Source organism: Sphaerodactylus townsendi, linkage group LG04 (assembly GCF_021028975.2).
Source record: "Sphaerodactylus townsendi isolate TG3544 linkage group LG04, MPM_Stown_v2.3, whole genome shotgun sequence".
Classification (NCBI taxonomy): domain Eukaryota; kingdom Metazoa; phylum Chordata; class Lepidosauria; order Squamata; family Sphaerodactylidae; genus Sphaerodactylus; species Sphaerodactylus townsendi.
The window spans coordinates 51808577-51822860 of NC_059428.1; the positions used below are offsets into that span (position 1 = coordinate 51808577).

At 41.9% G+C, this 14284-nt stretch overlaps 1 protein-coding gene across 6 annotated transcripts in view; it reads left to right on the plus strand.

Moving 5' to 3' along the window:
- VGLL3 (vestigial like family member 3) overlaps window positions 1-14049 on the plus strand; it is a 37636-nt gene extending 23587 nt beyond the window's left edge. For 2 of the 6 annotated variants that reach the window (XM_048495625.1, XM_048495628.1), the window contains 2 exons: window positions 4407-4427; window positions 13876-14049. In XM_048495625.1, coding sequence (XP_048351582.1) covers window positions 4407-4427; window positions 13876-13904 — 50 coding nt within the window. In that variant the 3' untranslated portion in view covers window positions 13905-14049. Of the gene's footprint in view, window positions 1-4403; window positions 5338-13875 lie in introns of those variants that run through there. The other 4 variants (XR_007244414.1, XM_048495624.1, XM_048495626.1 and 1 more) reach the window with 4 other exon arrangements.
- The last annotated feature ends 235 nt before the right edge of the window (window positions 14050-14284 follow it).

Genomic DNA, 14284 nt, shown 5'->3' on the forward strand with positions numbered 1-14284 from the left:
TCTATATGCTAGATGCTAAACTAATGGAATCAATATTTAGATTTTATAAATAACGGAATTTTCAGGATTTTTAATGGCAGAACACATAGTTGCATCCATACATAGTTGGGTATTGCACTATTGTTCCCTTCCAGTGATAATTCACAGTTACATTGTCTTGCCTACACATTATAATAAAACTGCAAATAATTTCTGTAATACAACAATAGTGTAATATCCTGCAATGTATGGATGTGGCTTAATACAACTGTTGCTTCTACTGCTGTGATTTTTTTATGTACTTAAGCCACTGTTTCAATTTTTAGACTATGTGTGATTTTTAACATCATTAAAATAAAAAAGAGAACACTTTCCACACAAATTTTATTATTATTCACAGGTATGGCAAAGTTTATGGGGAGCTGTTGTCGCTGCATTCATGTCTCAGAGCTTCTCTGATATCTGTATCCATTCTGTTCTCTTTTTTGGCATCTGTTTCAGCCAGAACTTTTTTATCCATCAGATCAGACAGCCTGATGCAGGTCAGCATCTTTGTATGTAATGATGCCATTTTAATAGAATTTGATGCTTCTGCATTTCTTGAAGTCCTTATTTGGGTTTTGTTTTTAGTGGATTGCAGCAGAACAGTTCGTTGCGGGGGAGGGAAGGGGGGGTTATAGAAACAATGCAAGGAAAGAATTTGAGAGGCTTATTCCTTTGCAACAAAAACATCTTAAAGAGAAAACTGCTGATAATGAAAACTACTGTCAAAAAGTATACACTTCAGGCATTCTTCTATAGAATTGCTTTTTCTGACTGTCTCACTTTTCTCCATTACGTGCTGTATCCTGACAGGTTTCAGTCTCTTATTCTCCTTTATGCAGTGAGACAATCAAATAGCGCTACTAGCCGCCTCAGGATTAAAAAAAAAATAGCATAACTGGCTTCCTAAAAGGTCTGGACAATTTTGTAGCTATTAATAATGTTTGCAGCTGTACAGATGATAAAAGAGTAATTAAATTTCATGCTCTGGGTTGCAAAGTGATCATCTGCCAGCCCTGGGAGCAATTGTTTTTCCCTTCATGGGGTCTGCCTTTTGGCAAGGAGTATTCATGAGGAGATTTCAGCTTTCTGTGAAACTTGTCATTGCTGATGATAGATAGAAAGGTTCCTCTAATATGATAACAATTCCAGTTTGTTTAGTTAGGCATCTAGAAAGTCTCATAGTTTGTCTGCATACAGAGCAGGAGGCTTTTTTTTTTAATTGATCTAAAATGTTTAGGCTAAAAACATGTAATAGCTGCAATTAGTTCCTATGTATCTGAAAGCTGAGCTAGGGCCCCTCCGCACAGCAGAGGCAGCTCGGGTTCGTCTCGTGTCTTCGGAAATCGTTACCTGAGCTCGACTCCTCTGTTACTCTGCACAGCAGCTGGCTCGTGTCTCTGAAGCCGAGTTCAGAGGGCGAGATTACGTCCTCGCGTCTTCCGCTCCTCATTCCCGATTGGCTGACGTTCTATGGCGGGAAACGTGAGTGCGCGTCCCTTTTTTTCCCGTTTACCGACGTAGGAGCTACGTAGGAGGATTTTTAAAAAGGTGCGCTTCTCGCTGCTGCCGCGAGTCTCCCGTTCTGCGCGTGGCCAAAATACTGCACTGTGATTGGCTGGCTGGCAGAGTCGAGGCGAGGGAGATTCCGCACTCCGCCAGCTTCGGCTTGAGTGCAACCCGAGTTTGCCAGAAAGTTGTACCTCCCAGTCGAGCTCTAAAATTTGACAGTGGGGGGGGGGGAGCAGAGACAGACACGATTCGAATGCTACGGCTGTGCGGAGTACCCGGGTTGGACCTACGTTGAACTAAGGTCGAATCCTACAGTGCGGAGGGGCCCCTAGTTAACTTAATCAGTGTTTTATATTTTGAGGTGGGAAGTTTAATGTCTAATTGAGGTCTACGTTGATGTTTTTACATAGGCTGATTACCCACCAGCACTGGGGCACGAAGTGGGACTGGAAGTTCATTGGGGCATTTCCTCTTTGCAACGCTCTGGGAGAGGAGATGTGTTGGGGCAAAAAATTTTGTCCTGACGCACTTCCTTTTTGCAATGCGCTGAGAAAGGAATTTTTTTGCCTCAACATGCTTCCTCATGCCCCACGTGTGCATTTCACTATCCCTGAAGAAAGCAAGAGCACTTCTGGTTGGTGAAACTTTTTGCATAGGGCAAGAGCAGGGCGAGGGTAGGGAACAGGCTGCAATGGGTCATTGGCCATAGATAACATAATAATGCTAAATGATCCAGCCCTTCTAGCAGAGGCATATGGGGTCCAAACGGTGTCTGGAGACAAAGCCTCCTCCAGGCACCCCCTCCCTGCTGCAGGGAGCCAGGAATGCCCCAGTCCCGCCCCCTGCAAAGTGTGCAGAGTTGGGCCTTCCTCAGCCCCACTCCTCTGGCCTGTGTGGAGATCCAGGACATGGTCTTATCCCATTACTTTTAGCAGTCTTAGTCCTGCCTTGAACTATTGTTTCAAGTTATGGTGAGCATTTCAAAAATAACTTGAAAAGATATTCCAAGGCAGAACTGGGCCTGCTAAGAGCAGGGAGACAGGGCCAAGTTACTGATCTCCAAGGTCAGTGTCTTGGAGATTAATTAATTAAATTAATTAATTTGCATATTTAGCAAAGGCTCATGGGTATGTTGTTAAAATGATCATCATAACTTGAAAACATAGTTCAAGGCACTGACCTTGGAGATCAGAAATGTGGCCCTGTCTCCCTGCTTTTAGTAGGCCCAGTTCTGCCTTGAAATATCTTTTTAAAGGAAGCTTCCAGTATGATAAATGATATATTGTAAAGGTTCAGACATAACTTTGGGAAAGATGCGAGCCATGAAGGGGCATATGTTTAATCAGGCCAATCTGCTTTTCTGAAAGTGGGATTCCCTTACTGAGAGACCACAGAAAGCATTTATCATGGTGGTGCTCTGTGGGCAGATCTACTGTTTCATTCCACCTTTCTGTATGCACTGTCCCAGTCCTATTCAATATGAGCTGTATGTTTGTCTTGTACATCTCTGGTAGTAACTGAACCTTTACATGGAACACTACTATGTAGATTATTTAATTCTTTCCTGAGAAAATGATTCAAGCTTTTCAGGACATGATTAGACATTTACCTCACAACATGAGTATGCAGTGACCAATGTGGAATTCTTGAGAAAAGACACACAATGTCCTTAATATGGATTTTTTTTATCTGATTGAGGATTATTCTTACCTTCTGAGAAAAGCATCTTCATGAGCTGAGGAGCCAGCTATGAATTCTAAATGTCCTTACATAACCATTCTGATGTTAAAAGTTTGTAAAAATGTACATAAATTAACTAGGAGCAGCCTCTTTAAAAGCACAAGGAAATGATTCAACAGTAAGTAATTTCAAGAATGTTGTCATCTTTTCCCCTTTCATTGTAATCTCTTCTGTACAATTTTCAGTTTAACAGAAAGATTTTAGCTTGATTTAGCCTGGAGCAAGATAATAACAGGTCTTTTAAAGAGAGCTTAAAGTCCTTGAAGAGAGATACAAGTTATTTCTTTTGTTCCCCTTTTTATCTATGATAAAACAGGCATTTTTGGTTTGTGAAATGAAACAAAAACATGCCAAATCTATGGTCATAAGGCAAGGAATGAGCATACATACTATAAGAAGGTCTCACAAACCATTCTTTAATGCTCTCTCCCCAATTATGTGTTTTCTAGAATTGTGGCTTGTCAGCCTTCAGATGGGGGTTTGAGACCTCCAAGAATTATAACTGATCTCCAGACCAGTTCCCCTGGATCAGGGATCTGCAACCCGCGGCTCCGGAGCCGCATGCGGCTCTTTCAGCCTTATACTGTGGCTCCATGTGGCCTGGAGATCGGAGGGTATCATGGGTGTGTCCCTCCAGGAATGGTGAGTGGAGGGGCCAAACTGGAGGTGCCTCCATGCGGAGCCGCCGCTCCAGCTTGGTAGATCTTCGGGGCCATGGAAAACGGGTCAAAATGGCTCTTTGGGTGGTAAAGGCTGCTGATCCCTGTCCTGGATAAAATGGCTGCTTTGGAGGGTGGGCTGTATGGCACTGAAATCCATCCCCAAACCCATGCTGTCCCTAGACTCCACCTTAAAATCTCAAGTTTTCCAACCCAGATTTGGCAACCTTACCTGCAGAACTGCTAGTTCTGTTCTGTTGATGAATGTGGTTCATCTTTGAAATGAATATACTGATAGTTAAAGAAACTTCAGTCTGACACAGAATAAGGGCTGGTCAGACTCACTATGTGGCTAATTCTACATGTGCCTAATTCTATGGTTTCCTATGGCCTTCCTGTTTAAACATTTAAACATTTGTCAATGTATACATTTATTTTGTTTCTCTCTCTCTCTCTCTCTCTCCTTAAAAGTAGGCATACAGCACCAGGAAAAAAGTAAGGATGCATCATGGTTCTGAAGTACAAGTGGATCTTATCTTGTAGCCAGTATTAAAAATCTCTACCTGTGAAGGGAGCGCTGCAATTTCTTTTCTTTTTCACCATTTCTGCATAGTGGCAATAGACATACCGCTAAACAGATGGAGAGATGACCAGCCATGATTTTGTGATTGAGTCTTTACCTCTAGAAGGCCATTTCTAATTCTTCGGACAATAAACAGCCTTTCTATTGTATATTGTTTGTCAACTGAGCCTGCAGCAGCATTTTTGCAGCATAATTTCTATTTGCTCCTGTGAGAGTTTTTTGCTTGATTGTTTGCATTGTGTGTGTGTGTGTGTGTGTATTAAAGCACAGCCTTCAGTTTTTTGTAGCTCTTTGTGCATCTTTTTTTTTTTGTAGAAATACAGAAAGTTGGCATATGCATTGAGGGGCTATTTTAAAACAATGTATTTTTTTAAAAAAAATATAAAATGGTAAAGTTCTGTTTAAAGAACTTGCTCTCAGAGAAGCACTGGCAAAATATGTAAGATTCATATTTTTAGATGTTTGATATGCCTGTATGAAATTTTGTTGTTATTGCTATATGAAGTTTCTGTCATAAAATGATTCAAACATATACGTAACAGTTCCACCAGATCTTGAATGTACTTTGCTTTTTTGCTTAAACAGTCATTCTAATGTAAAATATTTTCTATGGCATTGCTCTATCACTAAAAATGACTGTCTGCTTTGCTGCTTCTTGAGATAACTTCAAGCTGTACAACCCATGAGAAAATATTGTAAAACAAGGCACAGATGTTTTAAAAACTGCAAGCCTGCATAGGTAGGTAGCCAGATCCTTTAAATTGATTTCAGCTTCACTGTTGATAAATACCATTGCTGCTGAATACAGAGCCAATACCTGGTTCTTGAGTCTAAATTGTCTTTTTCTGGCCTATGTTTCGGCTAAACTCCCTATGTCTATATGTAGCCTGGAATCTAGTTTAGGGGTTTCCGATGGTGTTTTCAAAGGAATGTTTCAATTTTTTTATCCTTGAATGGAAGACTTACATTCCAGTCGCAAGCTGTCTTTGAAATTCCCTGCTAGTGCTCGTCTTTGGATCCACATTATAGCTGGAAATCCTTTTTTACCAGGTTGTGAAGCTTGTGTGTGGCTGAAAGGCCTAAAGTGCTGTAAAGGAGGACTGATTTAGTTTTAAAGGTTTAATCCCGCACAATAAGCTATTACCTTGGTGGCATATACAAACAAGAAAGCAAATTTCATTGTAAGCCAACATACAACTAACTAAAGAATAAATGTGTTCATGACAAAACTCTTAATAGCCTAGCTTCCATAAAAAATATTCATTCCAAACATATTCCCATTTAATTATGGAGTCATGGTCTGCAAGTATCATTAGACAAACTTTCAGTGATAGTTTTTTCACTCTGGATTAGGGTTCTTTTTGTGAGAACTGTATGTTCAAAACTCAGTCCTTTTCAATACTGGAATAACTTTATTCATTTTCCAAAGTGAATTCTCACTTTACTCCACAGAGTGCCTTCTCCACTTGCTTCCATAAGTATTGCTAGGGATCAGGAAAAAAATGAAAATTAAACTACTGGTACCTCGTTATGACATATGATCCACGTGTTGGATTAAATCTGAATTTATACACATTCATTCTACTTGCACCTTCGCTTCCAGTGTTTGTATGAAGTATTTCTGGATGCTCTCCCATGCACCTGCTGATTCATGAAAGAGAAGGCCATGTAACTTGCAGCTCAGGAGCAAAAAGAATGGGATTTTCTTATGCCTGTTTCTAGCAGCCTAGTGTCTAATGCTGCGCTTCATAGTCATGGTGCACATTATCAGCTCTCATTTTCAGGGATAGCTCTCACTCCTATATTGTTACAAAATTTGCCTTGCTCCAGATGTCCCTTCCAAACATTCCACTGATATGTCCTGAGGAAAAAAAAAGATTTAGAAAAATTAAATTCAAAAATATGTTTTCCTACCCTTTAAAAACATTCATAGTGCAGTTCTAAGCAGAGGTGACTCAGTGGACCTAGACTCCTAGAGCGATATAGCTGCTTAAAATGACACCATTAGTGATAAACTAGCACATTTTAAATTTTACATATCCCATTTCCAAAATACAAAAAGATTAGACGTTAAAAATACAGCAGGAAGAGGCAATTGTCAAATCCACTTCCAATGGAGGACAGGTATAAGCCTAGTAAAAGTGAATTTAAACTTCATTATTATTAATTCATTATATACTAGCCATTTCTATTTTTCTAGCCAGAGTTGTGATTGGTAAACATGGGGTGCATCCAGCCAGCTTATTTGCTCTGTCTCAGCCAGTTCTCTTCCTTATTGTAGCCCCTACCCCACATCTACTATTCATGTAGGTCCCATGAATCAGTGGTGGGATCCAAAAATTTTAATAACAGGTTCCAATGGTGGTGGGATTCAAACAGTGGCGCTGCCACACACACACACCTCCAGTCCCTATTGCGCAGGGAGGTTGCTTTAGTAACCCTTTCTCGGCACTCAGAAAAAATTAGTAACCACTTCTAGAGAAGTGGTGAGAACTGGTTGGATCCCACCTCTGCCCATGATCTCAGCAAAAACTAGATGGTGAAAAAGCAACTTCATCTTTGCGGAGCTTCTGTGCAGTCCCACATTGAGATAATTTTCCTAGGGGGTGATTTTGATGATACCTGTTCACAATTGGATGCACCACCAGAGGACACCCTGGAGGAATCTCCTCCCTTCACACCTCTGGCAGAGGATCTCCACATTTTCTCCAAGCATCTCATCTACATAACAAAAACACTGAAGCTTAACTACCAACAAGCTTTGCAAGAGCCCATGATCCCATCGTGGATGTCTTGTTCACCACAGACAAGGCTCTCATAGCATTGCACCTTATGAAACACTTCCAGGACTTGGCCAAAGCTAACTGGACAGAGGGATATGAATTTCTATTTGGACTCCTGCTTTCAAACTCCATGATTGTGCAGATAGTCCCTTCCCACAACAAGGGGATATCCCACTCCTCAAGATAAGGAGGGGACAAAATTAGATCTCTTCAGACAGAGATTTTATTCCACTGGGGAACTAAATATGTGCATAGACAACGCTGTCGCCATCATGTCCCAGTACCAGGTCTATCAGTAGAATGGGTCACTTCGTAGATGACTTCCCAGAGCAGTCAAGACCCCTGACAAGAGCAACTCAGCAGCAGGGGGTTAAGTTAGGGAAACAGCTCTTTAACGGAGCTAGGCACTTGCTGATTCAGCCCCTAGGTCCATCACTGCAGCCGTAGCTTTAAAACACCACTTGTGGCTCAGGTCTTCAGGGCTTCCATAGGACACAAAGGCCACTTCCGCATGACCACGCTGGGGGTCAGGTCGGCATACATGATGCTGACCCAACCCCCCCGGGACCGTTCGCACGAATGGTCCTGGTAAGGACCAGGAAGACGGCGCTGCACTGCACCATTGCCCGATCAACTTACTGTTCCTGAAACCATCTGGCACGTTGCCAAGGCCAGGGGACACGCCCCCTGCCCTGCGTGACCACTCCGGAGTTGCAGGGCAGGGGGGCGTGTCCCCAGGCCTTGGCAACACGTCGGACAGTCGCAAGGACAGTAAGTCGATTGGGCAAGGGGGGGAGGGATGGTGCCTTCCAGCTGCTGCTGTTCGCACTCAGGGAGCGAGGTGGGAAAATGGTGGCTTCGCGTCGCTGGGGAGGAGCGAGGGCGGCGCGTCTGTGAAGCAGCTGCATCCCCCCATGCGAACAGCTCCCTCGGGATGGCATTTTTGCCGTCCCCAGGGCGCTGTAAAAGGCCCGTGCAGAAAGGGCCAAAGAATCTTATTGAGGACCTCCCCTTCAGTAGGGTTAATCTGTTCAGTTCAGGTCCTGCATAAGATCAAAAAGGTAAGCTTCATGCCCAAATCTGTGGGCCAAATAAGCAGGGTTATTATAAACCTCAGTACCAGCCTCCACACTTACATCCCTTCATCACCATTTATATGATTCAACCCACATCAGAAGGGGAGGAAGTCTAACCGGTCCCCCAATTCCTCCCCCTTTTTGGATTTTATCCCACTGCTGTCCCTTCAGGCATGTTTTGTTGTCATCAACTAGAAAGATGCCGTCTTTCATATTGCTATCAGCAAGAATTAGGTATCTCAAATTTCAATGTGTGAGTCAATTCTCTGAATACACTGTCCTCCCATTTGGCTTTGCTGTGGCCCTGAGGATATTTACAAAATGCATGGACATAGTTGTGGCATTTCTTGCAGATAGGAGGTTACCATCTTCCCCTGTCTTGATGACTAGATTCTCTCAGCTCAGTCAAAGGAGGCTCTCACACAGCAATTTAGCCTCAGCACTGCTACCTCAGAGAGCCTGTGCCTGATCATAAACCATAGACATTCCCCTGTATATCATATTGACTTTATTGGGGCATCTCTAGACTTGGAAACAGCGAAGACATACCTTCCCTCTACTAGGGCAGCTACCATAGGGTCCTTGATACAGACGTTCTACCTTCAAAAGGCACTATGCAATAGATGTCAACTCCAGGAAAGAGGCAGTTGGGAGAGCAGTCCTGCAGGTGATGTTTAAATGACAGCCTCACGCCTTCCACCAAAGTGAGGAAGCTTGCTACTCTCCCAATGTGGGACTGCACAGAAGTTCCACATTGCACTTAACTGTGTAACAGTGGTTCATCGAATGGACTTCTATGCAAGCACTCATGCCCACCCTCATACCCCTCCCTGGACTATGATTTAACCACCACACTCCCCCCCCTTTAATATGCTACATTTAGGCGGGAAAGTTCCTGTCTGAATGAAGGAAGAGGGAGCAAGTGTTCTTAAAGTGACAAAACAGAAATAAGCTTTTTTATTTTCTAAAGGCAGGCCTGTGCGTGAGCAATCCCAATGTGTGCCTGCATAGAAGTTCAGTCAATAAAGTGTACTTCTTGTCCTTTGAAGATTTTGTTTTCATATGGACCGGAGAATGAATAGCAGTTTGGATGTGACCAAAAGAAATTTTAAAAAGGGAAGCAAACTAATTTCTCATGTTGTCCATAAAAAGTGTTGAAAATGAACAAAAATGATTAATACCGATAAGAGCCCTTCCTTTGCTTTGTATACAGGCTTGTTTCAACATATGCCTGTACCTGTACTCTGTGCATCCCTGTACTCTGTACATGCTTGGTAATATTTCAGTTATAATATCACTCAACAGCATGACCACAGTTAGGAAGGGTGGTAAATAGGGGAGGTTAAAATGAGAACAATGTAGGATGCTAAAACTAAGCATGTATGTATTCTAGATATATTCATAGTTATCCTTCATCTGTTATGTGTATGAAGCTCCTTTGCCTTCTGCACAAAAAAGGATTCAATGGTTACAGCACTCCTAAGATATGTACCACTCATTTTACTGACCTAGAAATATGGAGTTCAATTGAGGTGGAGGGAATCTCCCCCTTCTCTTTCATGGTATATAGGTCTTATAATTAAGTCTACAACAGGCTATAACCATTTAAGTCTCTATCTTAAATTGAAATGAAAATCTCTTGTACTTACAAGTGTCTAACAGCAGTGGTGTAGTGGGCCCATTTGGAACCAGGGGCAGACTCCAAATTTTCTGTCCCCCATGGCCTGCCTCGCCTGCAACCCGCCTCCTCTCATACCCCATTGCCCCACAGCCCACGCCACCCCTGCGGCCCACACCCCATGCATGTTCCACTTACCTAGAAGCCAGCTGATGGGCGAAGGTCTCCCTTATCCTAGGATCTGCCTTGGGGCGACATGCGCATATCATGCTGGCTGAGGCTCAGTCACTTCTGGAAAGGACAAGGGGCATGGCTTGGCCTCAGCATGACATATGCATGTCATGCTGGCCAAGGCCCAGCCACTACCCCCCTCCTTCCCGGAAGTGGCTGGACCTTGGCCAGCGCGAAGTGTGCTCACTGCTCTGATGCCTGTTGGTTGGTTTCCAGAGCATGCCCACATTTGGAGGGCAGCTGATGGGCACAGTCCAGGCTGGGCCTCAGCATGATGTGCACACATCTTGCCAAGACCCAGTCACTTCTGGGAAGGAGGAGGCTCAGCAACGCCCCTCCTCCTCCCCAGAAGTGCGGGGACAATTTTTGTGCCCCCACATGACCCCAATGACTCCCACAGGGGAGCCCAGGGTGTTTGTTCCCGGATGTCCCCGTGGCAGCTATGCCACTGACTAACAGCGAGATCTTAAACAGTTATATCTTTCTAAGCCCACTGATTGACTTAGAAAAGTGTCACTCTGCTCAGAGTGTACTGCAGGACAGCAATCTTAAGCACCCTTATTAAGGAGTAAGCATTACTGAATTCAGTAGGTCCTATTTCTCAGTGCACATGCATAAAACCATGTTGTTAGCTAGTATCTTCACTGACCCCTTTATTGATAATGGAACTGGAAAACATAAAATCAAGTCTAGAATAATGGGTTGTGCCTCCATGAAAACCCAAAGAAGAAGGAAAAAGTCATTCAATAGAACTAATTATATTTCATGCAGCCAATTCAACACAACACGACTGGTGTGAAACTAGAAATTAAACACAGTTGGATTTGTTAATCATAACTGGAAGGAGCAGAATGTTCTATCAAAATTTTAGGCACAGCCATAAATGGTAATACTTGAGATAATGCAAAGTTCAAATTCACAAAAGGGTTGCAAGTTTGTATTTGTGAAAGTTGGTGATAACACATTAGCTATAATTTCCTTTAAAAGTGCAAATGAATGCATGCTCAAATGGAATGTCATTTTTGGCATTGTGAGTTATTTCAATAGTTGTGTTCAAAAGCCATCATATTTCAGAAAACATGCTCCACAAGAGTGGATGGAAGAGAGAACAGCCTGTAAATGTGAATTTAGCAGAAAAAGTTTCATCATTCTGTAGAAAATATGCTTAAGGTTTTGTAATTTCATATTCAGCCTAGGCCTGAAAATCAGACAGGTAATAATCCAGTTCATTTGTGTGAAACTGGTAAAGTTATATTCAATTTTAATTAAACTCTCTGCATTCAAATCATCTGTATAGATTTAAATCATTTGAAAGTGGGAAGACAGAGAGACTGCTATGTCCCCATGAAACTGAGAGTACCTCCTTTATCATGTACAGTACTGATACTCAGAACTCATCCAAAGCCCATAGATATATTTACATCGATGTAAGATCATTACATCAAGACTGTGACATAAAGTCTCAATGTGTACATTCACAGAGAGCCAGCAGCCAAAGCTTTTTTTTGACATCTTTGCCTCAGCAGTTGTCACCGACAAAGACACAGGTGTCAGCTCAGATTTAAAATCTGCTTATTTCTTTGGCACCTCAATGAAAGATCTGGTTGAAACAGAATGCCATGTATTGTCACAGCATTTTAAGTCTATGGGAGTTAATGGGCTTAGAAGGGTGTCATTCTGTTTAGGTCTAGAGTGCCAGTTCTCTACACATGCTTTTCACATGTTCAGATTATGCTTGCCAGCAAAACTGAACACTAAACTATTGGTAGAACAAGCAGGAAACACAAAATTACTTCAGGTATCCCCACATAGACTGCTAGATACCAGTTGTCAAGAGAAACAGCCAGCATATCTGATTGTTTTGCTCTTACCAAAGAATGGAGCATTTGTGGCTTTGGATATCAGAGTTCTTTTTAAAACTGTTTATATTCTGCAGAAACCATTAAAAGTATATGCAAAATGTACATGGTTTCCAGGAACATGCTCAAAAACATGTAATTGCTACCCAGAGCAACCATACCTGAATCTGCTAAATTCCATCCAGGTCATTCTGTACTGAGATCAAGTCAGATCTCAGACAGCCTCTGATATAGGAAGCACCATCCAACCATGAACTAAATGATTTTGTTTCAGCACTGGTTGTGTCAGGAATACACAGCAACCATGTTATTATTTATGGCTATTAATGAAGGATGCCTTTTGCTGAATCATGTTGCATGTGGCCTTCCTAAATTATTAATGGCATTATAACGTTGCCAACATGCAGTGCTTTTAATTTTAAATAGAAATAGGTGAGACTGCAGGAAATTCTAGAGCGCCACTCTCAGGCCACACTTTGCTTTCATTAATCCTGAAGCAGCATGTGAGTCCTATAGATTCTCAGCCACCTATAATGGGTGGGGGGGAGGGGTGTTGAAGGCAAGCTGTGATAGACCACAAAAACTGACAGATGGTCCTGTATGTGCCTTGCACTATCACCCAGAGGTAGTTGTTGGTCTCAGAGAAAGCAAAAATATCTGCTTCCTGTCATCCCTGTAGCTCAAAATAGGGATAACTGGAGGGTGTGTGTGTGTGTGTGTGTGTGTGTGCGTGTGCGTGTGCGTGTGCGTGTGTGTGTGTGTGTAGCCCCATAACTCAAGCATGATCCTGTCTTTATTTGGATGACACAGTATGTCGGGTGGAGACCAAGACATCTGGTAAAAATTCTTCCCAGCCAAATTGCATTTCTTTTGGGAATATTTGATTGTTTTACTTTGCTCTTGGAACACTTTGAAAATACTAACTTTTCAAAGACAACATGATACTCCCAAAATAAAAAAGCAATACTTTATTACTTTAAATCTGTAAATCAGAAAAACGTTGCCCTTTGATAATAAACACACACGATAAAATACATTGATTTTAACAGCGTGTAAGTCCTATAGATTCTCAGCCACCTATAATGGTGGGGTGGGGTTGAAGGCAAGCTGTGATAGACCACAAAAACTGACAGATGGCCCTATATGTGCCTTGCACTATCACCCAGAGGTGCCCGGCTTATTAAATACTTTGGTATTTGTTGGTCTCAGAGAAAGCAAAAATATCTGCTTCCTGTCATCCCTGTAACTTAAAATAGGGATAACTGGAATGTGTATGTGTGTGGGGGTGGGGGGTGGTAGCCCCATAACTGAAGCATGATCCTGGTCTTTATTTGGATGACACAGTATGTCGGGTGGAGACCAAGACATCTGGTTAAAAATTCTTCCTAGCTAAATACACTTCTTTTGGGAATATTTTATTGTTTTATTTTGCTCTTGGAACACTCTGAAAATACTAACTGTTCAAAGAAAATATGATACTCCCAAAATAAAAAAGCAATACTTTGTAACTTTAAATTTGAAAATCAGAAAATCTTTGCCCTTTGATAATAAACACACATGTTAATGTACATTGATTTTAACAACAGTTTTGTGTGCTCAGTTGTGGGCTGTATTTTACCAAGTATCAGTACATCTGCAACTGGTTTTGTTATTGTTCTGTCATCCTAGGGAAACATTGAGTCAACCTTCCACTGCTTTTCAAACCACTACATGGGAACTCTTATTATGGATGATTTCTTTCTATAATTCATGAAAACAATTCCTTCTAATTCAGATTTCTCTTTCATTTCTAGGAACCATGGTGCAAATCTCCCAAAATTAGAGAATGTAGCCAAGTTTTCTATACGTGGAAGCCTGAAATGTGTTCTTCCTTAAACTGATACATAGTTTTATTTTTCTGGGTGAATCAAAGAAGAAAATAAATCAAAGAAGAATCAAAGAAGGAAATAAATAATCTATAGCTGAAATATAGTTGCTTTTATCAAGAATCTTTAAAAACAAAATATAGACTTCTTATTTGCAGAGAAATCTTGGTCAGTAGAAGGCAACAGGACAGAACAGTGTCCTTTGCAAGGTTATTTTTGGTCTTTGGGGGAGGATTTATTGGAGGCGTGCCTGGCAGCAATCACTGAGCAACGATATCATTCAGCTTAAATAATTTACCCAGGACTGACTGCTTGCTACAACTGCAGGCATTCCCTC